Source organism: Dermacentor variabilis, chromosome 8 (assembly GCF_050947875.1).
Source record: "Dermacentor variabilis isolate Ectoservices chromosome 8, ASM5094787v1, whole genome shotgun sequence".
NCBI classification, from domain to species: Eukaryota; Metazoa; Arthropoda; class Arachnida; order Ixodida; family Ixodidae; genus Dermacentor; species Dermacentor variabilis.
The window spans coordinates 169,407,537-169,422,013 of record NC_134575.1 but is presented as its reverse complement, the minus strand read 5'-3'; the positions used below and the strand labels follow the sequence as shown (position 1 = coordinate 169,422,013).

The 14,477-nt window shown below is 42.9% G+C and overlaps 1 protein-coding gene across 1 annotated transcript in view; it reads left to right on the top strand.

Annotated features, from left to right (window-relative positions):
* The window catches only part of LOC142590721 (uncharacterized), a gene marked incomplete at its 5' end in the record, with an annotated part of 285,438 nt that overhangs the window by 233,044 nt on the left and 37,917 nt on the right, over positions 1–14,477 (top strand). Inside the window, 2 exons of the mRNA XM_075703149.1 lie at positions 2,269–2,353; positions 6,818–7,015. Of these exons, the coding sequence (XP_075559264.1) occupies positions 2,269–2,353; positions 6,818–6,928 (196 nt within the window). The remainder of the gene's footprint in view (positions 1–2,268; positions 2,354–6,817; positions 7,016–14,477) is intronic.

Sequence of the window (14,477 nt, the reverse complement as noted above, 5' to 3'; positions counted from 1 at the left end):
GTGCCAGGGGGTGTTCGCATGAAAAAAATTTGAGGACGCTTAAGCTTTGCCTTCAAGAGTGGAACGCGATGGCGTTATCGCACCCCGTTAGCACCACCCACTCATTCGCTCGGCATGCTCTTGAGCCACACAAAGACGAAACGTGCGCCTGAGCAAGCGAAACGAAGCAAAGAACTCGGTGTCTCGGAGGGAGAAACGATCTACGAGAGCCAAACATCATGATCGTCACAGACAGCCGGGCCGCGACGCGCCATGAAGCCGAACGCCATGATGGGTCTGACGCCTCGATGGGATCGTCCTCTAGAAGCAGGCGAGTGGCGCGCCAGCTCTCGGGGCAGCGCCGTACATTGCGAGTAGGGGGTCTTCTGTGTTTGCCGCAAAATGGCTGTGCGTGCGCTACAAGCGCAGTAGAAATGTAGCGGAAACTTACTTCGCTACGCGTTTAACTGCGACTTCTGTAATTTACATGCTCATAATTACCCATATACACCGTAGTATAACTTTATACGGCACGTTTCTAAGGCAACACCACATTTACTAGAGGCGCTTTTGTCCCGCTTTGAAGCATCGAACTAGTGGCTGAGTGTAGCGTCTCTGTCTCACACTCCGTGACCCTGGTTCGATTCCCACATAGCCCATCTAGCAAGTTGTTCTTATTTATGAATCGCGTTCCACCATTTTTCGTTCACGGACAACGCCGCCGAGGCCGACAACCCCGTTTTTCTGTGACACGAGCTACTTAATGCTATCGCGTTAAAAAGTGGCTGTCCGCTATAGTGGACACTATCTTAAGCACCCGTGGCACGTGCAGGTCTCGGCGAGCCGCAACCCACGGACCAGTCCGGGTTCTTGCTTTGATGTCCCCGTTGCCGCTTTGGTGTCCTGGAGGCGCCGCCAGTAATGAGAAATATTCACACTTTTTTTGAATTAGTAAAAAACACGAATGAATAAATATAATTACTTCCAACCGCCAACTTGCGACGCTAAGTTCAGCACTTCCACGCCCCGCGATATCTGCCGGAACGCCTAGGCACAAACGCATGCAATACTGGCTAAGAAACTCCTCCGAAGTGCCTAGGCAGAGTCATATATTCAAGGAGCAAAAGTAGCCAAATTATCTCTCTTGCACCCGCTCTTACTCGCGCATGCGCAATAACGTCTGGGGTCTCCGCGAGTGCGACGCCCCAGTGTAAATACGCGGCCGGCCGCCCGGAGTAGATTGCGCCCCTCCCTTCCCTTCAAACATTACCCTGCACCAAATCCTTGCGCATGGCAGAAAGCGGCACGTTACGTCTCCGCATTCCACCATTGCTTGCGCCAGGTTGAGCGGCTGTCGTCGGCTCATCCTCGCACGCGTTCACTCGCACATGCAGTACATGGTGCACGACGACGATTTTAACACCAGTGCATTTCACAGAGAAACACACCTGGAGTGTCCATGTTAATGCTGTCGCAACAGGAAATAAGTTAATAAGGTTCGAACCCATCACTTATTACATGGCAGGCTTGAACATATTATTTCTGCGCGAATCGCAAGCTCAGTCAGTAAAAGATAATAGACTTATTTCAATTATTGCGAATAATTAACAGGAGACCTATTCATGTTCGTGAAGTTAGCTAATGGTTTAATATGTAAAAACCAAGGGAAAAATCCTTGAAACCCTCAAACCTCCTTGGCCTCGGCGAACTCTTCGAACTTCCACGCCGCTTTTATTGCTCTCATTATTCTCATGTTGCTGACGTGACCTACGGTCTTGCAAAGATGATTTGCCAGTGATATAGATTTGTAGTCTTTTTAGTCAATGTAATTTCTGCTGCTTTGGACCATTTGGCTTTGGCAGGCCCGCTTACTATGTATTGTTTCTTGTGGTGCATAAATAATAATAATAATAATAATAATAATAATAATAATAATAATAATAATAATAATAATAATAATAATAATAATAATATTATTATTATTATTATTATTATTATTATTATTATTATTATTATTATTATTATTATTATTATTATTATTATTATTATTATTCATAATTCGTAGTTGGGCTGCCCTCTGCGAGGCAACAAGCTGGCAGCTACGACGACGGTTGCTGCGGGACGTGGACGACGTCCTCTCATTGACGAACAGTAGGCACACGCACGGCTCCTTCTTTTTTTTTTCCGCAAGACTACTGCAGCACTGCCCCGGGCAGTGCTGGTGCGCGTGCGTCGCTGCTTGCTGCCCTGAACGTAAAAGTGCCTGCCTCGCCTCCCTGCTCGTCATAGTTGGGCTGCCCTCTGCGAGGCAACACAAGCTGCCAGTTCCAGTGACAGTTACGGCGCGCCACTAACGATTGCTGCGCTTCGCCTGGTGAGCGATACTAGCGTGTAGCTTTCGACAAGAATTCCTTCAATGAACAGTTTTCCCCTTCTAACGCCCGTTTTGTTCATTAGTTTCCAGGCTGTAGTATATTAGCATGTTTATAATATATAACTAGTTTGCTGTGAACAATGGGAAAAGACGACAGCTGCATTTCCTGTCATAAGGCTCTGCCTACTGATGGAAAAACAATGGTGTGTGCTCAATGCAAATATTCGTATCATCTAGGACAGTCATGTTCTGGAATAGCAGCTAACACTTTCACTACTATGGGGAATGCTAAGAAAGATGCGTGGGTCTGTAAAACGTGCAGAAGTAACAAGAAACTAAACAGCGGCACAGAGGCTGAACTGGAGGATAACAGTGGTTCTGAGTCATCACTGTTGGATGAGCTAAGGGAAATCAGAAAAAGTTTGCAATCATTGCCGATTCTGCATAAGAAGGTTGATTCTCTCCTACTGCTGCAGGAAGAGTTCACGGCTGTATCGAAAACAGTTAAGGAACTCGAAGGATCGGTGTCGTTTTTTTCCGAGAAGTATGATTCTGTTTGGAAACAACAACAGGACATTCAGGAACGTCAAATGCGTGATTGTGCTAAACTGGAAGCTCTGAAAACAACGGTGGTGACTCAGGCAGCAGTAATACAAAAGCTAGAAGAAAAGCAAAATGAAAGTGAGCAGTACAGCAGACTAAAGAATCTTGAGATCCACGGTTTGCCAGTGAAAAGTAATGAAAGCCTAACACAATCAATCACGCAAATGGCAGCAAATCTGGACCTCTCGGGGTTTTCATCTGACGATATTGCAGCCGTACACCGCTTAAAAGTCAAAATCAGTGGTATACCTGTGGTCTTGGTGCGCTTTAAATCTGTAATTTGGAAGGAAAAATGGCTTGAAGCGCAGGGAAAGTTGAAGAAACTACGTGAAAGTGCATCTTTTCGAAAGATCTACTTCAATGATAACTTGACCAAAGTTAACCGTGATCTCTTCTGGAAAGCGAGAACGAAGGCAAAAGAGGAGGGTTATCAGTTTTGTTGGACGAAAGGAGGCAAGATCTTCGTGAAAAAGAATGAAACAGCGTCTCTTGTTCGAATTGGTAAACAAGCAGACCTGGAAAACATTGCTTAGCCAACATGCCCTTTTCTTTCAGTGAACTACCAGGCTTCAGTTCATTTAAAACAGAATTTCTGTGCAGATCTGATGAAGATTTTACCATTATGAGCGTTAATATTCGCAGTCTGCGTAAATACTGGGACGAATTTAAATTTCAGGCTGAATCGGCAGCTAACTTTGTAGACGCATTTGTGATTGCAGAAATCAATGTTTCCCAGGCTTGCCTTGATAAGTTTACATTACAGGGCTTTTCCGCACATTTTGTCACACGAAGCAGGCGTCGTGGCGGGGGCATTGCTCTCTATGTAAACGACAACTGTGAAGTTTCTTCTATTGATGCATCTTTTGTACATGCCGAATCTATGATGGTCAAAGTTTGTAAGAGGTCATTTTCTGTCCATATCTTATCGATTTATCGACCACCCTCATGCAGCCTTTCACGTTTTCTTGTTGAGCTTGAAGAAGCTCTGCGGCAGTGGAGCTCAGTGGACCAATTTTGCTTGATTGGAGACTTGAATATCAATATTTTATGCCCTGAAAAAGCGACTGTTTGTGATTATTTATCTACGTTGTCCGCTTATGGTCTGGAATGTACAATTGGAGCTCCTACTAGAGCGGAATTAGTTAATAATAGCCTCTTACCATCTTGTTTAGATCACATAGCGGTCAGAGCTCCGGGCTGTTCATTTAGGTCATGTACTATTCTACAACGCATGGCGGACCACTATTTCGTAGCACGTCGTCTAGTTCTACCAGACGCGTCTAGAACGTTATCGGTGGAAAATGGATCTGGGCAGCGTAAATGCCTTGTCCTTACTGTTAATCAATCCAAGCTTGATAACCTTATCGTGTCGTTTGACTGGTCATGCTTAGCCAAAGAAGATTCTTCGGCCAAAGTATATGAAAGGTTCTGCATGCAAATGAAAAACTTTGAATTGCGTTGCACACGGCTGATAGCTAAGCCAATAAGGAAGGGTCACTGCTGGATGAACACGGAAATTCTTGCTTCCATTTCGTATCGAGACAACTTGTGGAAACGCTGCAAAAGAAATCCCAGAAACCAAAGACTGCGATTAGAGTACAAGTCGGCCAGAAATAGAGTTGTTGCTCTTTTGCGTGGCGCCAAACGCCGTTACTTTTTTTATAAATTCCAACAATCTTCAAATAATGTAAGCAAACCTTGGTCTTTGGTAAATCATCTCAGAGGAGTGAGTTCCAACAGCCGTTCTATTTTCGGTGTTTTTCAACAACCTCCCGCAGAAGTGGCTGATGCTTTCAACTGGCACTTTGTTAAAGCGTCCCAAAGGGCCGTCTCTCCATATACAAGGACTTCACCGTTAGGGCATTCCGTATCTGCGTCGGCTTTTCTTCCGAAAATTTTGAAGGGTGATCTGGAGGCAATTATTTTCAGTTTCCGTCCTAATAAGCCCACTGGATATGATCGAATTTCTTTACACACCATCAGAAGGAATTTCAATGCGCTGTCAGATATTATCCTGCATATACTGAATGGTTTTTTGGAAGGCGACGAAATTCCAGAATGCTTAAAAACTGCAGTTATTGTACCACTTCATAAGTCAGGGAAGAAAGATAGTATTGAAAACTATCGGCCAATTTCAATATTGCCGATTATTGCTCAGGTCTTCGAAAAATTTCTTTTCCACACTATGGCTTCTTTTCTTAACAAATTTTCTATCCTGACCAATCGAGAGTTTGGCTTTGTTTTAGGGCGTGGTACTGTGGCACTGCTTGAGGAATTTTCAGATGAACTGTTCTCGGCATTTGATCAGAATCTTTTCACATGTGCGCTATCTTTAGATGTAGCGAAAGCGTCTGACACCCTGAATCATCAAATCTTGTTAAGTAAACTGCATTTTTGGGGATTTCGTGGGCCTTTTTACAAAGTTCTCGAAAATTATTTGAGCAACAGATTTCAGGTGGTCTCTACCGATGATAAGGGCATATTTAGTTCTAAGCTGTCGGTAAAAGCTGGAGTTCCTCAGGGGTCCATTTTGTCGCCATTGTTGTTTAATATCTTTGTTAACGACTTCCCTTTGGCAATTTCGAAATGTTCAGTATTCCAGTATGCTGACGACACTGTATTATTAGCGAAACACCTTTCTTATAAAACATCCACTGAAATGTTGCAAAATGACGTGCACAAGGCAATGCTTTGGTTCTCTAATAATGGAATTGTTGTAAATGCCCCCAAAACAAAACTTGTTTGTTTTCGCTCCCCACTTAAGACTACTGTTATTAACATGCCTCTCTACTTGCATGAATCAGACTGTTGATTGTAAATGTGCACCTGTTCCATACGTGGATTGTGTGAACTATCTCGGAATTTATTTCGATAGTAATTTATCGTGGCAACATCACTTATCACTTATTTGTTCTAAACTGAGGTCAGTAGCCTGGCTGTTATTTAATATCAAAAGTATTGCACCCTTGTCTGTAAAAAAGATTATAGCACAGGCACTGCGTTACACTGTGTTGAGGTATGGCATTACAGTCTTTGGCTTTTGTTCAGATCGTTGGAGATGCAGGGTTGACCGGATTACAAAAAAACATTCTTAAAAATGTTGCTTACAATTCCCCAATAGTAACATATGCAAATATCTTCCGTGAACTTGGGCTACCAAACTTCCATTCGTTACTTATAGAAACAGTTGTCATTAAACATTTCTGGAATTCCGCTTTCAAACAAAAACGTGCCGCCGCAAGGGAGCTTAGAAAACATGTCCGTTACGTACTTCCGCATTCAGCCACAAGGTATGCCGCGGCCAGACGCTGTGCTTATGTGCCTGACATATTTAACAAATTACCAGAAGAGATATTTAACGCGACATCAAAAAGAACGCTCAAACACATCTTAAAGCAGCTAGAGTAAAATTACCCTCTTGTACATTGTTTTTTTTTTTGCATCGCAATATTTACCTCTTCAATTTTGCTATATCTAGATAACTAAATGTTATCTTGTTCTTCTTAATTTTCTGCCTTTCATTTTTTTTTCATTCATCTCCTGATAGACAAGACATGCCTTGTCTATCATATTCATTGGCACGGTCCTGCAAGCCAACTAAGGCTTAGACCGGCCTGCTTGTGTTGTTTGGTATATTGTGTGGTAATAAACATTATTATTATTATTATTATTATTATTATTATTATTATTATTTGAATGCAATGTGAAGTAAACAAAGCGCCTACATGGTTGCAGGATCTTTCAGGGAAGTGCCCGATATCTGAAAGAGCATGATTTTTTAACCCATTACTTAATAGTCAGTGCCATTGCCGCAGCTGGCATTCCTTGAAGGCAGCGCTTTGGTTTTTTTTTTTTTTGCAGGCAAGCCCCCAGTCGACGACAAACCTGAAGGGCCATACCCGGTCGTCTAGAAACGACGAGATGGAACACAGTGCCTTATTGTGCAAGATTTCCGATTTAGAAAATATCTAGGCTATCTCCGGATGGAAATTAATCGAGACGGAGTGATCACGCACTGGGCTGGTTCTCCAATATTGCTGAGCCAGGACGTACCCCAAGGTATGTTATTGACTACGTTGAGGTTATACATGAAACGCAAAATAGATTAAGTACTTATAGTTATCTCTTCCTTTACCCAAAGTTTAAAATGCCACCAACAGCTTTTTTTATTGTAATTTATTAGGAACGTGGGCGTGAAGCTTGTAACATTTGGCACGCACGTCATGGCGGGGAAGATGAAGACTCACATTTCCGGAATTTCTTTTTGCACATTTTGCACTTTCTACACTTGTTAATGTCTCAGAAGGAACGGGATGCGCGCTCTGAACTGCGCGAACTACGTTCCGATATGAAACAAATGAAAGAAGGACTTGAATTCATAGAAAAGCAATTTGAAACAATGAAGCAACAGTTAATGGAAGGGCGCACCGAGAGAGAAAGCTTAAGGAAGGAAAATGACAGGCTGAAGGCTAAATGCAGTGAAAATGAGTCAATCATTGTACAGCTGCAGAAGCGAGTTGTTCAGGGTGAGCAGTACTCTCGCAGGTCGAATGTGGAAATAAAAGGGCTCGTTGAGAAGAAGAATGAAAACATCATTGATCTTGTAGGCCAGATTGGTGGTGTTGTTGGCGAACCCATTTCTGCTGATGATATAGAAGTCTGCCACCGAGTACCGACTCGTGAGCAGGGCAAAACGAACGTGATTGTTCAATTCAAAAGCAATCAGAAACGGCACCACGTCGTCGAGAAAGCCCGCAAGAGCCGCATTCGGAATCGTGATGAAGGAATCTCCAGCGAAGCCCAAATCTTCGTTATTGAGCATTTCTGTCCGACACTGAAGCGACTGCTTGCACAGGCAATTGCAAAAAAACGGGAGAATCAGTGGCAGTTTGTGTGGACTAAAAATGGGAAGATTTTCGCGCGCAAAACACAGTCCAGTCAGGTGGTGCGCATTGAAACAGATTCTGACCTTGTCAAGATTGCGTAGGGTACTTATGCTTATAATCTGTGTAACGTTTTCTTGTACACGCGATGCTGAATCAAGAGTTTTGTCTGCCATGTGAACTTAAACTTCCGGCGCAGTCGCAGGGCATATTCACTGCCATTCACCTCAATGTACGTTCCGCCGCCACCAAGCTCGATGAGTTAAGCACATTCTTTAATGAATTCAAATTCATGTTCGATGTGATAATGTTGACTGAAACGTGGTATCACGAAGAAAGCGACATGTTAAATATGATTGAATACAATCATTATTTTATCAATCGAAGTGGTCGCCGTGGTGGCGGAGTGGCAATGCACGTAAAAAAGCACATACTCTGCGACATAATCCCGGAATTTACGTGCATTACTGCCGACTATGAAGTGCTGTGCATAAAGAACAATATGAACATGTACGTGGCGTTTTACCGCCCACCGTCTGGTGACATGAGTGTATTCCTGGAATTTATTGAGGAGATGTTAGAATACTCAACAATTCACCAGTATAACACTCTAATAGGTGGCGACTTTAACATAAACCTTCTCAAGGATAATTTGACCTCGCGGGAATTCCTTAACAAACTTGACGCTTGTGGCTACAATAACGTCATTACTGCGTCAACACGCGTAACGACAAGTTGCCAGTCCATATTAGACTTGTTTATCGTCAGCATAGACACTGATGTAAGCGCAGCTGGCACGGTATGCGCCGGCGTAAGTGACCACTGTCCTGTCTTTATTGCTTTTCCTAAAACTACTGAAAATGAAATAGCCTGCCAGGATATCGTTAAACATAGATGTATGTCGAGCAGAAATATGACTTCATTCCGCATGCATATGTTGAGGGAAGATTGGTCTTCTGTTTACGATAAGCTAGACCCAAATGAGAGCTATCGTGAATTTTTATCTATATTCACTAGTCATTACAACACATCTTTTCCTTACGTAAGCACCAAAGCTAACAGAAGAAGAAGAAAACCTTGGGTAGGGCTCGAGCATCTCAAAATGATCAAGAAAAAAGGTCGCCTTTTTAAGAAGTCTTTGCGCACACGCGATATTAAGGAATTTGAGGCCTTTAAAACTTACAGAAACAAACTAACTGCCGCGTTGAAAAAGGCAAAGGCCTCCTACTATAACCAGATGTTTTCTGACATCTGTCGACGGCGCCCAAACCAAGTTTGGAAAGCCATCAATCAGGCACTGAACCGCAAAGCGGGTCAGAATACATTGACGGAAATAACCATTAACGGGAACAAACTTTCCGGTGTGCATCTAGCCGAGCACTTCAGTGAGCACTTTGCTGATGCGGTGCAAGCACACCCATTTCGACAACACTTCGGGCCACGACACCGCAGCTGTGATGACACGCTGACTTTTCATGCTTGTGCAGGTGTTGATGGCGATGCTCGGTTCACCGTCGCCGTCGCACTGCAGCGCCTGGATTATCCATCGGAAAATACCGGACGTAATGAAGACACCGAGCTGAAAGGTGTCTTCATGACCATTGACTGCGCATCATTGGATGCGCAGTCAATGGTCGAGTCCGTCACCGGATCAACCACCAGTTCTGGATACGACTGCCTTGCTCGGCTGGCAACATGGAACCTTATCTACGACATGCACAGTACTAAAGCACACCCATTTCGACAGCACTTCGGGCCGCGACACCGCGGCTGTGATGCCACGCTCACTTTTCATGCTTGTGCAGGTGAGCCTAAATGGTGCTTTTTCTTTTCGTAACAACGATGTGTTCTTATTAGCGGTGTCGTGGCCACCAGATTCAATGAAGTGTTTTTGTGATTGTGTCTTGCATCTATGGCGCCTTTTGATGCTTGGGGGCGACGTACAGACAAACCCGGGTCCCATGGCTAAACCACAAGAAGAAAAACTTGATGTTGTATTCAGCACTGTTCAGAGACTAGATTCTAATAGTATAGGTATTTTAGAATCTGTTAATAAGGTACTACAAATTCATATCGGCATAAAAAGTGACCTAGACCAACTAAGTCGACGTGTTTCTGAACTTGAAACTAAAATTCTGTCCAATGTTTCTGAGAAAGTAGCACTTAACTGCGAAGAACGCTTTTCTAAAATGCAATATCAACTCGATGATTTCGAGCGAAAGATAACTTCAGGGCTAATGTCAGGGGAGGCTAATGCGCACTCCCTTCCAACTCGCGAATTGAGCATCTCCAAAATAGAAGATAAGGTCGACGGTTTAGAAAACCGCTCCCGCAGGTGCAATTTACTATTTTACGGGCTTTCTGACTCTGACCAGAACGAACGATGGGAAACTTCTGAGCGCCTGGTTCAGGAATTTTGCGGCAATCATCTTGGTATGAAAGTGTCCTCAATAGCAAGAGCGCACAGATTAGGTCGTTTCTCTAACGATAAAAAGCGACCGATTATGGCAAAGTTTTCCAATGACAAAGAAATTGATGCACTACTTGGCTATGGTTACAAACTAAAAGATAAATCTTTTAGCATTTCCCGTGACTACTCTGAAACAGTGCCAAATAAGCGCCGCAACCTTCTGCTATTTTCCAAAACAATACGAAAGGAAGGCGATCGTGTGCGACTCGTGTTCAACAAGTTGTTTATTAATAACGACGCTTATATCTGGGATAGCGATCAGAAACGCACGAAGCGAGTGTCTGAAAGAGCTACAGAATCACGAGTGTCATGTGATCACACTAGCCATCAATCCACTGGACCGATATCGAGGAAGAACACCGCATTCCTTTTCTTTACACAAACATAAGAAGTGTCATTTCTAAAACAGTACAGCTATAATCCATCATTGACTCATGTTCAGCATCGATAGTGATACTAACTGAAACATGGCTTACCGATACTGTCCCCGATACCTGCATTCTGGAAAGCTGGACTTAATTTAACTACTTTCGATGTGACAGGACAAATAAAATAGGTGGTGGCGTTTTGGTGGCAGTGGAAAAAAACCTTTTCGCCAAACGTATTCACCTTTACACTTTTTTAGAGTTTGTGTGGGTTCCCACAAAACATAAAGTAGGCCTTATAATCATTGGTGCTTTTTATCGACCTCCTGACATGGGCAATACATTTTCTCGTGAATTCCAACGGCTTCTTGAAATCCTTACTGTTCGTTTTTCTAAATATCTGGTACTAATTTTCGGTGATTTAATTTCCCCGAAGCTGATTGGGCTAACCTTTCAACAGCAACCTACCTATCTGAGGCCCACAGTTTCCTGCAGTCATGTCTTGACTTTTCTCTAACACAGCTTATCACCCGTCCTACGCGATCTTCGGCTACATCCGCTAATATTTTAGACCTAGTATTAACCACTGATCCTGACGTGTGCTTCGACTTAACTCATCAAGATGGGCTATCTGATCATGATATCATAACAGGTAGACTTGCAGTTTCGCTTCCAAGACGTCCGTGCTCTGATAAGTACATCCGATGTTACAATAGAGCGGATTTTGACAGCGTAAACTCCGCGATCTGACTTCGCTTTACATTTCCTCAATAGATGCCAATTTCAAACCATCGAACATAACTGGGCTGAACTTAAAACCACTCTTACTGAACTAATTAATCGATTCGTCCCTCTAACAAAAACATCCTGCACCCCGACAGCCCGTGGTTTACCGTAAAGCTTCGGCGCCTTAATATTAAGAAAAAGCGTTTATATCGTAAAGCCGATAAAGCTCGCGACTCAGATTCCTGGCACCGTTATAAGACCTGCGAAAAGCAATATCAGTCACTGCTAAAATCATCTAAACGACACTTCTTTTCCCATGACCTATATTCTATGCTTACTAACAATCCTCAACGTTATTGGCGCGTAATAAACCCGAAGAGCTATCCCGATTTAACAATAGTTGATGAGCACGGTGATATGGTCCACCAGTCGGAATGTGCTGATTTATTGAATAGCGCATTTTCATCTGTATTTACATAGGAAGACACCATATCTTCACCAACCCTTCACAATCTCATTAAGATATGAATGCCAGAAATAATTGTTAGCGAAGCAGGTATTTCTTCTTTACTAAATAAGCTTAATGTTTCTTCCGCCTCTGATCACACTGGCATTAATAATAAAGTGTTAAAACATTTGCCACCTAGTTTATCACCTATATTATGTGCACTCTTCTCGCAGTCTTTATCAACTAACACTATTTCGCACGATTGTAAGGTCGCAAAAGTCATACCCATATTTAAGTCCGGAGACCGAGCTCATCCATTAAAATACCACCCCACCTCCTTAACTAGTACTATATGTAAATTACTTGAACACATCTTGTATACTGAAATCATTAACCACTTAGAAGAGCACAAAATTATTGTTGATTACCAACATGGCTTTCGTCGTGGTTATTCATGCGAAACACAGTTAGCCGGCTTTTAACATGACATACATTCATACCTAGACCTAGGGTTTCAAGTTGATGCTATCTTCCTGGATTTCTCGAAAGCTTTCGATTGCGTTGCTCACCATAGACTAATACTGAAGCTAATGAACCTTAACATGCACCCAACTGTTATTGGATGGATTAACGATTTCCTCTCATCCAGAGTACAATATACGTCTGTTAACAACAGTAATTCCTCTTATACCAAAGTAACCTTCGGTGTTCCGCAGGGCAGCGTTCTTGGCCCTTTACTTTTGTTAATCTGTATTAATGAACTGCCTAACTGTGTGTCTTCCCACATCAGACTTTGAGCCTATGACTACGTAATATATCGATTAATTTTATGCGACAATGACAAACATATTCTTCAAACCGATCTTAACGCTATTAACACATGGTGTTCAACATGGTTGATGACTCTTATTACAGCTAAAATGAAATTATTATCATTTACTAGGCCCAACCACCGTATTCCAACATCGTATGTAATATCTAACAACATAATTGAACTTACAACTTCATATAAGTACCTTAGTGTTCACTTACAGTCTGATCTAGCGTGGCATCATCACATCAGCCAGACGTTGGCATCAGCTAACCGCTCTTTAGGTCTCCTCAAACGCAATCTTAAGCATGCTCCCGCTAAACTACGCAGACTAGCATACATCACATTAATACGCCCCAAAATCGAGTATGCATCAGCTACCTGGGATCCTTTTCAAACATATATCACCCAAGAAATCGAATCACTACAAAACCGCGCGGCCCGCTTCATTTTTTGTGATTATTCACCCTATACTAGCATTTCAGCACTAAATGCTCGCGCTCAGCTTGAAGACTTATCTCATCGCCGCAGAATTGCCCGCCTCTCACTGCTGCACGAACTTTATCACCATCCGCACCTTCACCGTATCTTCGAACCAGCGACAGCCTCCTCTCCACGCACAGACCATATCTTCAAGATAAAACGCATCAGTAGTCGCTCAGCTAACTATGCTAACTCCTTCGTTCCCCGAAAAATTGTTGCATGGAATAACCTACCATCACACATTGCTACTCAAACCGATTTCGCAACCTTTCAGGAACTTTTACGTAATAGTTACGTGTAAATATCCATCATGTACCGTTTCTTCATACGTTGTTCAGTGTGTATATTGTTTTGATCATTTGTCTTACCGTTCTGCGTGCACATTGTGCAAGTGGATTCATGTCTCATTAATTTGTTAACATGACAACTGACGCAGTTTCGAGCAACACCCCATTTTACTTCTTTTACATTGTGCGTATTTAATTCCCTTAATTTATTTTCTCAGGGAGTTTTGTATTTTCTATCTTCAGCTTCACTTGCCTAATGTATTTCGTAAATTGTTTTACTTGTGTATTTTGCTAGATATCGTACTTTTGTATAACTTTTGTGTACTTCAGTTGTTTTTTCCCTAACGCGCAAAGCTCACATTTTTTCATGTATCCGTACCACCTATGTAAGACCCCTTCGGGGGCCTTTAGGGGTATTATGAAATAAATGAATAAAATGTTGTTTTCGAAAGAAAAGAAGAATCAGCGCTTCAGTACCCTAGGGACAAAGTCGGTCTTCCCTTCTATAAACTCAACAAGGTCTCTCGTCTCATCTCCAGGTCAGTTCACTTGTGTTCGGTGAAGTCGTAGGGATTTATTGTCCCTAGGATAGAGTGGTCGTCCTGGTCGTTTTCCAACGGCGAGTCACTAGAATAGCGGCAGAGGGAGACGGCATCAGAGTGCTTTTGTCCGGACTTCTATATCGCCGTGATGTCGAATGCTCGCCACCTGAGGCTCCACTTAGCTAGGTGTCCTGAAGGGTTCTTTAAATTTGCTAGTTAACATAGTACAGGATGGCCGCTTACAGAATTGAACGGCTTGCCATATAGGGAAGGGCGAAATTTAGTCACTGCCGAAATGATGGCCAGGCATTCCTTTTCCGCAATTAAATAATAATTTGCTTCCGTATTGGACAGTGACCGTGTAGCATAGAAACCTTTCAAGTTCGCGTTTTCTGTGTGCTAGGAGAGCACCAAGGCCTACGCTGCTTGCGTTGGCGTCTATTTTGCTACGGGCGTCTTCGTCGAAGTGAGTGCGTGCTGGTGGTTACTGAAGCCGTCGTTTTATT